A 14,780-nucleotide genomic window follows, 5' to 3' on the forward strand; every position below is an offset into this window, starting at 1 on the left:
AAGAAAAAGAGGTAATAAAAAAAAGGGTGTATTTATGGTATGTAAATTATATCCTAATAACACTGTCAAAAACTACCTGACCAGGGTAAGTCTGCCTGGTAATTGCCATGTACATATGGCAAAGTTGAAAGAAATTCTGGAAATACTTTTTTTTTTTTAAATAAAAATAGAACCATTAATAAAATGATTGCAATGACTAGATTATTTGAGGATGAAGAAGTCAAAGGAAAATATTTGCGATCAGTGTTTAACCTTCTCTCACCATCTCCCTGGGCACTACAGGTGTTGAAAGAGCTGAAAAAAATTGCACAGAAATAACGTTTCAACTATAAAACTGTTGATATAATGTTATTTAAGATTGTACTTAAGCCCAGCCTGTGTGGCGCAGTGGCTGAGCATCAACTCATGCATCAAGAGCTCGCCAGTTCAATTCCTGGCCAGGGCGCATGCCCAGGTTGTGGGCCAAATCCCCAAAGGGGATCATGCAGGAGGTGGCCAATTGATGTTCTCTCTCATCGATGTTTCTGTCTCTCTCCCTCTCCTTCCCTTCCTCTCTAAAATCAATAAAGAAACACAAACTAACAAACAAAAAAAGAGATTGTACTTAAAATAGATAAAATATTATGTAATCTTCAACATTTCAAGATTAATTGCATTTTGTTCATTTGTAAGTATTTATTAATACCTTATTTTTATGAATATAATTGTTGGTATTTTATGTTATAATTATATAAATAATCTAATGATATACTTATCATTGATGTTTGTATATATTTATGTTTGCTTCTCATTAAAAAAAAGTAAGCTTTATTTTATTATATGAGTAATATTTTAAATAAAATCCGGAGATGTGAGTGTGGTCACTTGGCTCCAAGGGGCAGTCCCTAGGAAGAGGGGGGAATTAGATGGTGAACATGTGGAAAATGAGCCTGGGGAAGACCCAGGTACTTACCTGTGCCTGCAGGAGCTTGCAAAGTCAATGGCCCATTGGGCAAAACCTTGCTTAGCCCTTTCAGAACATCCTCCAGACCAATGAGCAAGTTAGTGGCTACACAGTGCTGCTCTGAGTAGGGCAGGGTCTTCAGGTCCCCAGGGGTCTCCAGCAGCTTATCCACCTCCTGCAAGAGACCCTGGGGGAATGGGAACACAAAGCCAGTGGGCAACAGACCAAAGGTGCTGCTTGAAGACCCTGATCATTTAACCCCACAGAACAGACCCCAAAAACTCTCTATTTGGATAATAACAATGGTACTAAATTAGATTCCTACAATGGCCTTTGCTTCTTAGATCTCAGCCACTCAGAGGTGAACCTGGGACAGGAACTCCAAGGATGACATAAACCCAAACTCTGAAACCAGCAACAGGGAAAGAACTATAATATAGTGCCCCTGAATGTTTTTTAAATTGATTTTAGAGAGGGAAGGAGAGAGAGAGGGAGGGAAGGGAGGAAGGGAGGGAGGGAGGGAGGGAGAGAGAGAGAGAGAGAGAGAGAGAGAGAGAGAGAGAGAGAGAGAGAGAGAGAGAGAGAGAGAGAAGAGAGAACATCATTTGGCTGCCTTCCCATATGTACCCCAACCAGGTTGAACTCACAACCTAGGTATGTGTCCTAACCAGGAATCAAACCTGTGACCTTCCGGTGCATGGGATGATGCTCCAACAAACTGAACCACACCAGTCAGGGTACCTGAGTGTTTTTAAAAGTGCTTCTAGATACCCAAGTACACAGCCTTCTCTCCACCATGAGTGAGAGGCCAGTTGCAGTGTCTACTACATAGGAGTTTGGCTGCATTCCTACCAAAATGACCCAAGTTTCTATGGGATTTCCATATCTTGCCTCATTCTTGGTTCTTACTTTACCTGGATGGTGTTCTCAGCCAAGGCTGGTTTGAAGTCTTGAGATAACTTCTGGACTTTGTCAAAGAACTGAGAGAGGCTCTGGGGAGAGGGGACATGGAGGTGGGTCAGAGATCCTGAAGGGGAAGCTCAGGGAGAGGATAGAGACACAAGATGGTGTTGGCAAGAATCTCTCTGCTTCCTGGTCTTCTGCTGAGTCTTCACTCACCTGACTCTTGACTCCAGAAGGTGGTGTCCATGAGAAGGGGACGTCTGCAAGGAAAAGAGGCAGGAGCAACACTGGCATGTGTGTGTGCATGTACATCTTGTGAGTGTGTGCATGCATGCATGTATGTACTTGCCTTTTGCGAAAGTGCACATGTGTTCATGTATGTGCTAATGTGGTTTGAATACATGTATGTGCATACATACAAGTGTGTGCATGTGTGTGCATGCATATGTGTGTGTCAGGACCATATACCTTCACAGACAGTGGTGTTTAAAGTATTCAGAGGGCTGGACCTGGCCACCCAGTCATGGTGACAGTAGCACCTGTAGCTGCCCCTTACATTGATGCAGTGGGTGGAGTTGTGGCACTGGTGGTGTCCCGAGCTGCACTCGTCCACATCTGCAGACATAAAAAAGAGGGTCAGTCTCCTATTCCAGCTCTGCTAAGACCTCTCTTCTACTTGCAACACCAACCTTACTACCCTTCACCACCTTCCTCAAACTCAGGCTCAAGGAGTCCATCACAGCTGAACTTTGTCATTAGGGATATTGAAATTGGAGATTATCCTGGATGAACTGAGTGAACCTGGTGTAGTCACAAGGGTCCTTATAAGACAGAGGGAGGAGTTCAGAGAGGAGACGAGATGATAGATATGCTGTTGGCTTTAGAGAGGAAGAAAGAAGCCTAGAACTATGGAATGCAGGTAACCTCTATAAGCTAGAAGAGACAAGGAAACAGATTTTCCTCTAGGGCCTCTAGAAGAAACATTTAAAACTTCTGACCTCCCGAACTGTAAGAAAATACTTTTATTTTGTTTTCAACTACTAAGTTTGTGGTAATTTGTTATATCAGCAAAAGAAAACCAATATAGTGGTCCACTTCAGAATCTGGAAATTGTTTCCAGCCAAGTGGTGTTGGTATCAGTTCTAAGTGTTGCTTCAGGAATTGATGGGTAGCCTGGCAATGTGATTATCCAGACCACAAAGCCCCCAACTCCACTGGCTAACACTTTCCCTCAGCCTTCCGTGGCTCCAGCCACAGCTCTGCCCTCCAGGGCAGCCTCAGTATTGCCTACAAACTAGGGTATGGGTGTTAGTTCTGCTTTAAATGCCACACACAGAGGGAACTTATTTTGGCCTCAGAATATCTTGGGCATTTCTGCTATTTCTCCACTCAGGGGAAGTTCCTTCTTCTCAGATAAGTTTGTGGATGAGAAATGAGGAAGCCACGTGATGTGGTCATAGTTCTGAGTAAGTGTGGGTGTCTTCACATTTATTTGGCTCCACACTTATCTTTTCCTCTTTTCTAATTAGGAGAGACTTTTAAAAACTGTTTTTTATTGATTTTAGACAGAGAGGAAAGGTAAGGGAGAGAAAGACAGAAACATTGATGAGAGGGAACATCGATTGGCTGACTCCTGCATGTCCCACACTGGGGATCAGGCCCACAACCTGGGCATGTGCCCTGACCGGGAATCCAACCAGCAACCTCTTGGTGCATGGGTGACACTCAACCACTGAGCCACACCAGCTGGGCTAGGAGAGAATTTTGATCCCCTTTGCTAACTTAGAGACCAGCAGAGTGGAGCTTGGACAATATTTGCTATAGCTTTTTTTGTCTGTAACCTAGACAGTGAAGTGAGAGGAGCCCTCTGAACTGAAGATTAGAGGTTTCTCTCCTCTAGGGATGGTAAATAGCTTATAAACAACATAATGCTCTCAACAAGATTGATATTTATATACAGATGATAGATCATAAATTTGTACAGTTGAAACCTATATTTTATTAACCAATGTCACCCCAATAAATTTAAATAAATAAATCTTAAACACATGAAACCTTTTCAAAGCAAATATATTGCTGTCACATTTCTTAATATTAAAAGATTTAATATTTTACTTTGTAAATACTAAACACCTCTGCCTCTAAGTGATATCAAATACTTTAAAACACTATTCAAACAACTATATAAATAATAAAAATAGATAATATGAAAATTATGAATGCATTGAAAAGTCATTAATTAAGTCTGTTAAGCTTTTTGTAAGAGTATATTGCATGAAATTAAAACAACAATGAGGTATCACCTCACACCTGTCAGAATGGCCGCCATCAACAAATCATCAAACAACAAGTGTTGGCGAGGGTGTGGAGAAAAGGGGACTCTAGTACACTGCTGGTGGGAATGCAGACTGGTGCAGCCACTATGGAAAACAATATGGTGTTACCTCAAAAAATTAAAAATTGAACTTCCATTTGACCCAGTGATCCCACTTCTAGGAATATACCCTAAGAAGCCTGATACACCAATCAGAAAGAATATATGTACCCCCATGTTTGTAGCAGCACTATTTACAATCGCTAAGATTTAGAAACAGCCTAAGTGTCCATCAGTAGACGGAATGGATAAAAAAGCTATGGTACATATACACAATGGAGTATTATGCAGCTGTAAGAAAGAAAGATCTCTTATCCTTTGAGACGACATGGAGGGACCTGGAAAGTGTCATCCTAAGCGAAATAAGCCAAACAGAGAAAGAAAAGTATCATATGGTCTCACTTATTTGTGGAATATAATGAACATAACAGTCTGAGGAATGGGGTAGTCCCAGAGATGCGGAAGCAGGGTACAGACTGACAATCCCCAGAAGAGGGGGTGGCAGGGGAGAGATAAATCACAGAACTTATATGCATGTATGCATGAACAATGGACATGGACATGGACAACAAAGCTGGGGACAGGGAAGGAAGGGAGGGGAAGGGGGGAATCAGTGGGGGATAAAGGAGAAACATCTGTAACAAAAATAATTAATTTAAAAAAGAGTGTATTGCATTGTACAATGGAATATTATTCAGCAATAAAAATGAAATTGTGCCATTTGCAATAACATAGATGGACCTAGAAGGTATTTTGCTATGCAAATAAGTCAGACAGAGAAAGACATATACTGTATTATCTCACTTATATGTAGAATATAAAAAACCAAAACAGATAAACAAAGCAACATTGAAACATAGTAATAGATACAGAGAACAATCTGATAGTTGCCAGAGGGGAGGATAGTAGGGAGAATAAAAGGTACAAAGTCCCAGTTATAAAATAAATATTATGGGGATGTCGCGTACTGCACGGGAAATATAGTCAATAATAAGTTTGTATGGTGACAGATGAGTGGGGATCACATTATAAGGTGTGTAAATGTAGAATCACTATGTTGTATACCTGAAATTAATATAACATTGGATGCCAACTATGCTTTAATAAAATGTGTGTGAATAAAGATAAAAAACTTAAAATTCAGTTTAAGAAACCAATCTCTTCAAGAGTGTTATCATTCCTGACTTAATATGAGGAAACCAAGACCAGAGATTTCAAAACCAAGACCAAGGTGTGACCACAGCTCTGAGTACTGTAACAACAAAGCTCTTTCAAGTTATTCATTTATGTATATTACTAAAATTCCTTCCATGTACCAAGCATTGGAGTGCAGTGTGAGAACGACATCATCTACCCATGAAATGGATAGTTTATGTACAGTGACTGCTCTTTTTTACATTCTTTGATTTTTGTTTTATTTGTCTACAGGTCTGTCTGCCCACTGGAGAAAGGACTCCAGGAGACAGGGGCTATCCTTCACAGTTCTATTTATAGTCCCTGGGATATAGTTCAGAGCAATGGTAGAAAAGAAAATCATTCCTATGATAAAATTATTGTCTTAATACTACTAAAAGGGATTTAAAGAGTTTTAAGATTAAAATATATTTGTAAAGAAATGTTTGAGATGAATAAAAGGGAAGATCAAGGAGAAGAAAAGCTATGGCCATACTATAGGAACCATTCTGCAGCATTTGTTTTAAAAATTTAAAACAGATCTTAGAAAGCATTCTAGTTTAGTTTATTAAGAGCTTTCTCATTTAGCTCTATTATAATCACCCAAGACTGGAAGCAACCCAAATGTCCTTCAATGGGTGATGGTTAAACAAAGTGAGGTATGGCCATATAATGAAATATTATTTAGCAATAAGAAGAAGTAAATTACTGGAACACAAAACAACATGGAGGAACTTCAAAATCATTATGCTGAGTGAGAGAAACCTGACTTAAACACGGTATTATTCTGTTTTTATAAGATCTTCTCAAAAGACAATACTATGGGATAATACTTTCCAGGTCCCTCCATGTCGTCTCAAAGGATAAGAGATCTTTCTTTCTTACAGCTGCATATATAATGAATGTAACAGTCTGAGGAATGGGGTAGTCCAGTCCCAGAGAGGTGGAAGTGAGGTACAGACTGACAATCCCCAGAAGATGGGGTTGGGGGGGGGAGATAAACCACAGAACTTACATGCATGTATGCATGAACAATGGACATGGACAACAAAGCTGGGGACAGGGTGGGGAGGGAAAGGGATGGGGCATCAGTGGGGGGGGGGGAGAAACATCTGTAACAAAAATAAATAAATAAATATGATACAATACAATACTATACTATAGGCAAAAGAAAACAGATTAAGTGTTGCCAGGGGCAGAGGTAGGGGTGACTATAGAGACAAGATGAGGGAGCATTTTGGAATAATAGAGCTAAATGTTCTGGACTCTAATGATGGTGGTAAACCAAGTCTGGACATGTGTTAACATTTATAAAATTGCCCACCAAAAGGAAAAAAGAAGTCATGAAAATGTTCTAAAATTTATGATTGTACAGCTGTCATAATATGTTTAACTATTCTCTATTAATGAATGTCATGTAATTTGTTTCTAATCTTTAAATTATTGCATACTATGTTGCAATAAAGAACCTTCTAAATGTACCTTAACATGAAGATATAAGTCTGAACAAAAACAGGAAATGGGAGGAATGGCCCCTAATAGACCCAAGGGTACTCTCTCCTGGGCTCTCAGACAGACAGTCCCAAAGTTGACTACATGAGCTTGAGTGTGACAGTGTTATGGGGAGACAGGTGGAGGGAACACATTACTTACCTTGACAAGTGTTCTCCTTCTCACTTTTGAATTTGACGCCCCCTGAAAGGAGCTCATACCCAGAGGTGCACTCACAATAATGACTTCCCTCCACATTGTGACAATCTGCGAAGTTTCCACAAGACATGTATAATGGTGGACCACACTCATTGATATCTGGAACACAAGTGGAAACTGCTAGGAATGGCTAAAATTCTGGTTAAGATTGGTTGTAACCAGATTTAAATGATGTTACCACTTGTGCTTTCTTTTTAAACAAAATAATGTGTCTACAGGAGAAAACTGGAAAAGCACAAAATGCAAAAAACACATAAATATGTAAGCACTGAGACTGAAAATTTTTTTAGAAGGGAGAATATCTACCCATTGCTCATCTTCACCAATTATGAAGACAGCATCATTACTTTTCCAGTTATTCCCTACCTCATATGGATCAGACCACAGCCGTGGTTTATACAGAATTTTAAAATATTCTGTGACTACTTATCCATATCAAAAATAATAAAATAATTTTTGTGTCTATGGAATGTTTTATAGTAAGAATACATCATATTTCATCCAACTCATGACCAACTCAGAATGCTGTAGTTTGACATTTGGATCCAGATTGTCCCACTTTCTAGGTGTATGGCTTTGGACAAGTTACTTCACTTCTCAGGGCTCAAGTTTCTTCATTTATAATATTGCACCAGCCTTGCCTTTCTCAAGGGAATGCTTTGAACCTCTTAAGGGATAGTGTTTGAGAGCTTTCTGTTTCCTTATCTATAAGTGGGGGATAATAATAGTATCCACTTATCTATATATTATGTGATTTAAGTCAATTTTAATTTCAGAAATTGTGTTTTACAAATGGAAAATTACCATAGTGGCAAGAGGTTAGAGTGGTTATTTTTGGATGGAGGAACTGAGATTATGGCTTAAAGGGAGTTCCCTGCAAACTATGCTGAAGTTGGTAGAACATTCCAAATCTCTGGTTACTGCATAGTACTCTCCATAACTTCCTCCTTCACTATGTTGCCTCTGCCTTTGACCAATGAACGACAACAACAACAAAATATATTGACTTCTTATCAAGTGCAAGGCAGTATCCTAAGTATTTTTATATATGTTAATTTATCATTTTTATTGAGGTGAAAATTCATGTAACAAAACCAACCATTTTAAACTGAACAACTCAGTTGTATTTATCACATTTACAGTGTTGTGCAACCACCACTTCTGGTTAGTTTCAAAACATTTTTATCTCTCCAAAAGAAAACACCGTTAAGTAGTCAATCCCTATTCACCCCTCAGTCAGCACCTGGCGCCTATATCTTACTTAATTTAAAGCACACAAGTAGATGAGTTGATATTGTTATATCTGATTTACAGAGAAGGAAATTGAGATACTGGGAAATGAGACAATTTGCTTGAACTCACACTGCTGGTCAGTAATAGAGCTGGAATTCAGAAAGTCCAGCTCTAAAACCTGAGCTGTTAATGCTATACCCCTTGACCATGAGAACTGATTTCCCTGTTTATTGGCTCCTCTTTCCTACTCTTTGTAAATAATGTTAATGCTGTTCAAGGGCTGAGAACTCTAGTTGCCCCCAAATTTCTGATAACCCCTTCTATTATTCTTCAGCCTCTTACCTGTACAGACCTCCAAGGGGTTGCTAAAGATGGTCTGCCCAGACAGAGACGTGAATCCAGGATCACAGCGGCAGAAAGTGGCATTGGTACAATGGCCATTCTGTGGGCACCTAGCACAGGGAACTGTGGGAAAAAGACATCTAGGTTTGAAGTCCCTCAGAAGATATCAACTGCCAGTTGGAAACAAGGACATGGAGGAAGGAGAGGGAAGAGATGCCTGTCTTTGAACAAAGAAGAGCACTTGGTAATAGACTGGGAGTTTGGGGAAGAAGTAGAGTCAATTTCTCAAAGCCTAAGAAGACTACCCCAAGTCCTTGTTAGTGTGAAGTTTGTTTCCTGGGCTTCAGGTGGTGGGTGGGATTTGTCTGAACATACCTCCAGCCTTCTGGGCAGTAGCTCCTGATGATATTAGCAGGACCCAGAGCCCTAGAACAGAGAGAGAGAGGAGGTATATATGGCTTAGAAATGAGACCTGGAGCACCCACAGAAACAGCTTCACCACCTGGTAAAGTGGCCTCTCCCTATGGCTCCATGGCTTCCAGCAGCATCTCGGTTTCCCCCTAGACAGGTCCCCAGATTTCCCCATAGGACCTGGGGGGGGGGCAAAGATTTTCCCTTTTATCTTCCAGAAGCATCCTAAAGCATTGATAGTAGTATGCTTCTAGTACAGGGATCAAAATCTACACAGATGGAAAATAACAGGCGCACACATTAGATCATCTATTACCATCCATTTTACAAGATACATCTTATAAAAAAACTCCTTAGATCTGGCTGTCTTTACTCAGATACTAATCTTAGTTCTTTAAAGTTCAGGGTCTTAAATTATTATTTTCTTTTACTGTTTAGTAAAAAATTCCAAACATACTAAAAAGTAGAAAAACAGACAACTGAACCCCTGTGTATCAATCATCCTGCTATAACAGTTATAAGCTTATGGCCACTTTACTTCATCTATACCTTTACTAACTTCCCTGCCCCCACTGGATTATTAGAAGCAAATTATTGGCATTATATTACTTCTGAGGATATATTTCAAAAAGAAAAATATTTATAGGTAATAATAAGAAAAAATTATAGAAAACAAATTGAGAAATCTCACAATAATCCCCCAATTTTCCCCTGGTTGCAACTTCAAACCACTTCCTTCTTTGAGAGGTTAATAGAACAAAACAAATTGTTCTTCTTTGTTATTCTTCTTCTGAGGAATAGTGAAAGAGGAGCAAGCTAGGAATCAAGCAGAAGACACAGATGTTTCCCTAAATGGATAAAAAACACTGAAATAGTTTTAATTAAAGATACTCCCAATTATACCTACCTGGATAAAATGCAAAAAATATGCTCCTCATTGTGCAGAAAGATGAAGCCTGATCAGTGGAGGAATTTTATCTTAATCTGATAATATTTAGTGAACCAATAATATTTCCTGTTGAAGCAAATAACAAGTGCCGTAGAACTGACTTGGGAAAGTGCTGGCCGAGATGCCTCCTTATCCTTCCCCTACCCAGTTTAAGCTTATTAGATCTCTTTGTTCTGCTTTTTAATCTTTGCTTACCGTTACTATTTGCCGCTTCCTCTTCTAACCATGTTGTCTGACGTGGTCCAGACATGGAGAGGAAAGCTTCAAGGAATGCCTCTTCTAGGGAGAGGACGTGGCATGGGAGTGGGACTAATTGGTATTACAGGAATTATACTAAGAATTGTTATTCTGATTTACCTGTGACTAACCTGGGAATAACGAACAAAATGTTTGAAATCTTGCCGTTTCAATTAAATTTCGAAGAAACGTCAGCTTCCCCTGAAACAGTCACCACTGCATAACCGGAATGCTTTAACAATGTACTAATTCAATTAGGTAAAATATTTCCCCAGAAAGTCTCTAATAAACAAGTCATAGATGAATTGCAACAGGTAGAACTAATGGAGGCACCCTATACTCCTGTGCCTCCTCCCCAGATAGAAGTATTTCACAAAAGATTCCTGACCCTCCCTTGCCCTTTACAGGAGTATATAATGAAAATAGATTAAGAATAATTAACAAAGATGGACTACATTTCTCTTACACTAGCTTGCCTTTCATGAAACAGTTAGCATGCCAAGGTCCTCCCTGGTGCTGACGGTTCAAAAAACAAGAATGTTCTATTCTATTTCAATTGAATAGATATTATAAGAAATGTTACCCTTATCTCCTTGGAGATCTTAAACAAAACATAGCTGATCTAGAAATAGAGAAAAGAAATAGGGGTTAGAATATAGTTAATCAATAACCTTAGACAAAGAATCAAAAAATCATATCTGGGTGCCAATATTTTGCTGTTACAAAAACAAGTCTATCTATCATTCTGTTCCTTTCCTTTGTCTAATTGAAACTAACCTGGAACTATAATACTTAACTTTCTGCTTCTGTAACCGCAAATGCTTAACCTATGCCAAAAAAGAAAGTATATAATCACAAAGAAAATTACAGTAAATCGGAACAGTGTCACACTGCCTCTGAGTTGTGTAGTCATCTGTCTCCCGGCGCCAACGTCTTACACACCTTCGGGACCTCCTGGATCCTGCTGCAGCTGGTCTGTGGCAACTATTATTTGGACTGCCCACCTCCTTGCTGATGTTTCATAATTTCTGATGATTCTGACTATATTTAGAGGGCCTTTATAATATAGTAAATATGCAAGTCCCTGGCTAATGATACAGCCCAGTACTGTTTGAGCAAGAGTAGGACTACTGGTTAGCTCATATTCCAGAAGGTACTGAGTACCTTCTATGTGCTGGGTCTTGAGACATGAGTTATTCTTTTTCATTCTTGGTTTTCCCTGTTGCTTTCATTCTAGTGATGCCAATAAAACATGAATTTGTTGAGATAGCAAGGTGAGAAAATTTACAATCACTAGTTTTATCATATCAGGCACATTCCTTAAGATTTCTGTAATATGGGAATAGTTATTCTCACCAGGGTGTTGGGAGAATTCAATGAGATAAAACAGGTGAAATACCTGACACATTATATGGTCTCCTAAGAAACAATGTCCTTTGGTCGAAAAAATGGCGGTGGAGTGAATGTAAGCTACACAGAACATCTCCCAGGACCAAACTGTATTTACAACAAAAATAAAGACAAATCGTCAAGAAGGGGCAACCGAAAGGCAGCCTAGAGGACCACATAACCAGGAACACTGACTCAATCCTGGTAGGCTTGTGAGGACACGAGAGGGGCCGGGAGTCCACAGTTCTCAGGGGCCTGGGCTGGGACCAGCGGACTCGGCTGGGACGAGGGGACTCAGCTGGAAGCTGCTGCCGCCTCGGCTGTGTCTGGCGACCGCAGCTGAGTCCTGCGAACTCAGCTGGGTGCTACACCCTTGGCTGTGAGCTGCTGCAGCCTCGGCCACCCTTAGCTGGAAGCAGCGCCCTCGGGTTAAAAGTCGCAGGCAGCTCCATGACGTAGAGTCTGGACATAGGCTAGATTGGCAGCAGCCACTCACCTTGGGCTCTGGCAGAGGAAGGGCAGACTGGACTGGAACGGTGTGGGGACACTTGGGATTTGGAGGGCGCTCAGAGCTTTTGCTGAGTGCAGCCACAAAAGACTGTGGTCATCTAACTCTTTCCCAGGGCCCAGGGAGAGGCAGCGGCCCCTCCCTCAGAGATTCAACCCCACCTGGTGGTCATTGAAATGCTAATTGAGGCCCCTTAACAACCAGCAAATGCCCCACCCTCGGGAAATACTCTTACACTGAGCACCTGGGGGAGTTTTTCAGGCAATTCAGAAACCAAGGTTCTTCAGGTAACCTCTACTAATAGCCTCCAGGCAATAAAAAAGCTAGAGGATAACTACCATTCCCTGGGCTAGCAACTCTAACCAGGAAAGTTAAGACTTGAAAGTGGTTTTGAAGTGGGTCCTCCCTGGCTCATCCAAACCCAAAAGAGGGAGTCACAAACAGCAGAACACCAACAGGGAAAATTTGGCAGACTCCAAAACCCACTGTGATAGCCAAAATGGTGAAACACAGAAACAAAAGCCAAATGAAAGAACGAGAAACCTCTACCGAAGATGAGATAAATGAGGTGCAGTTAAGCAAGTTAACAGAACTAGAATTCAGAGCCATGATCTTGAGGAAGCTCAACAGCATGTGTAAGGACATAGACATGCTGAAAATAAGTCAATTGGAAATTAAAAACCACCAAGAAGAGATAAAAAATGACATATCAGTAATGAAAAACACATTGGAAGGTCTAAAAAGCAGAGTAAAGGAAGCTGAACACCGGATCAGTGAATTAGAAGACAGGGTAGAAAAAATCAACCAATCAGAAAACCAAAAGGAAAAAACGATTCAAAAACAGGAAGACAGCTTAAGAGAACTGTAGGACAACTGGAAACGGAATAATATTCGCATCATAGAAGTCCCCGAAGGAGAAGAAAATGAGCAAGGGATAGAGAATATATTCAAAAAAATAGTGAGAGAAAACTTTCCTAATTTGGTGAAGGAAGAAGGCATTCAAGTTCAAGAAGCACAGAGAGCCCCAAGTAAGAAGAACCCAAACAGGCCCACACCAAGACACATAATAATTGAAATGCCAAAAATTAAAGACAAAGAGAGAATCCTAAAAGCAGCAAGAGATAAGCAACAGGTTACCTACAAAGGAAACCCCATAAGGCTCTCAGCTGACTTCTCACAAGAAACACTACAGGCCAGAAGAAAATGGCATGAAGTAATCAAGGTCATGAAAAACAAGGATCTGAATCCAAGACTATTCTACCCAGCAAAACTATCATTCAAAATAGAAGGTCAAATAAAGAGCTTCCAAGACCACAAAAGGCTAAGGGAATACATTAGCACCAAACCAGCCCTGCAAGAAATGTTAAAAGGACTGCTGTAATTAGCAAGAGAAATGGGAAGAAAAATAGAACCACACTAACCAAAAATGGCAATAAATAAGTACATATCAATAATCACCTTAAATGTAAATAGATTCAATGCTCCCATAAAAAGACACAGAGTAGCAGATTGGATAAGAAAGCATGACTCATCTATATGTTGTTTACAAGAGACACAACTCACAACAAAAAACTCACATAGGTTGAAAGTGAAGGGATGGAAAAAAATCTTCCAAGCAAACGAAGAGGAAAAAAAGCTGGGGTAGCAATACTCATATCTGATAAAATAGATTTCAAAATGAAGGCCATAACTAGAGACAAAGAAGGCCGGTACATAATATCAAAAGGATCTATCCAACAGGAAAATATAACTTTGATAAACATATATGCACCCACTATAGGATCACCAAAAAACATTAAAAATCTTCTGGAGGACTTCAAAGGAGAAATCAATAGCAATACAATCATAGCAGGGGACTTCAACACCCCGCTGACATCACTGGATAGATCCTCTGAACAAAAAATTAGCAAGGAAACAGAGACTCTAAATGAAGCACTAGCCCAAATGGATTTAATAAATATCAACAGAGAATTACACCCCAAAACCACAGAATTCACATTCTTCTCAAGTGCGCATAGGACATTTTCAAAGGTAGACCACATGTTAGGGCACAAGCTAAGTCTCTACAAGTTCAAGAAGACTGAAGTAATATCAAGCATCTTCTCAGATCACAATGGCCTGAAACTAGATCAATTGCAAGAAGAACATACAAAGACATTTCAACACATGGAAGCTAAATAGCATGTTATTAAACAATGAATGGGTCACCAAAGCGATCAAGGAAGAAATAAAAAACTTCATGGAAACAAATGAAAATGAAGACAAAACAACAGAAAATGTATAGGATGCAGCGAAAGCAGTTCTGAGAGGGAAGTTCATAGCACTACAGGCCTACATCAAAAAACAAGAAAAATCTGTAATAGACTATGTAACCTCACAAGTTAAAGAACTAGAGAACAAACAAAAGGAAAACCCCAGAGTAAGTAGAAGGAAGAAAATAGTAAAAATCAGAGCAGAAATAAATGACATGGAGACCAAAAAAACAATTCAAAGGATCAATGAAACAAAGAGTTAGTTTTTCGAAAAGATAAACAAGATTGATGAACACTTAGGTAGACTCACCAAGAAACAAAGAGAGAGTACCCAAATACACAAAATCAGAAATGAA

At 39.7% G+C, this 14,780-nt stretch overlaps 1 protein-coding gene across 1 annotated transcript in view; it reads right to left on the reverse strand.

Moving 5' to 3' along the window:
• The window catches only part of LOC118643701 (adhesion G protein-coupled receptor E2-like), a 42,871-nt gene extending 32,658 nt beyond the window's left edge, over window positions 1-10,213 (reverse strand). Inside the window, 8 exon segments of the mRNA XM_036282048.1 lie at window positions 953-1,130; window positions 1,858-1,935; window positions 2,063-2,106; window positions 2,315-2,461; window positions 7,047-7,202; window positions 8,679-8,801; window positions 9,054-9,104; window positions 9,997-10,213. Coding sequence (XP_036137941.1) covers window positions 953-1,130; window positions 1,858-1,935; window positions 2,063-2,106; window positions 2,315-2,461; window positions 7,047-7,202; window positions 8,679-8,801; window positions 9,054-9,104; window positions 9,997-10,027 — 808 coding nt within the window. The 5' untranslated portion in view covers window positions 10,028-10,213.
• Window positions 10,214-14,780: the final 4,567 nt, after the last annotated feature.

The sequence above is a fragment of the Molossus molossus genome, unplaced genomic scaffold, assembly GCF_014108415.1.
Source record: "Molossus molossus isolate mMolMol1 unplaced genomic scaffold, mMolMol1.p scaffold_m16_p_4, whole genome shotgun sequence".
Classification (NCBI taxonomy): domain Eukaryota; kingdom Metazoa; phylum Chordata; class Mammalia; order Chiroptera; family Molossidae; genus Molossus; species Molossus molossus.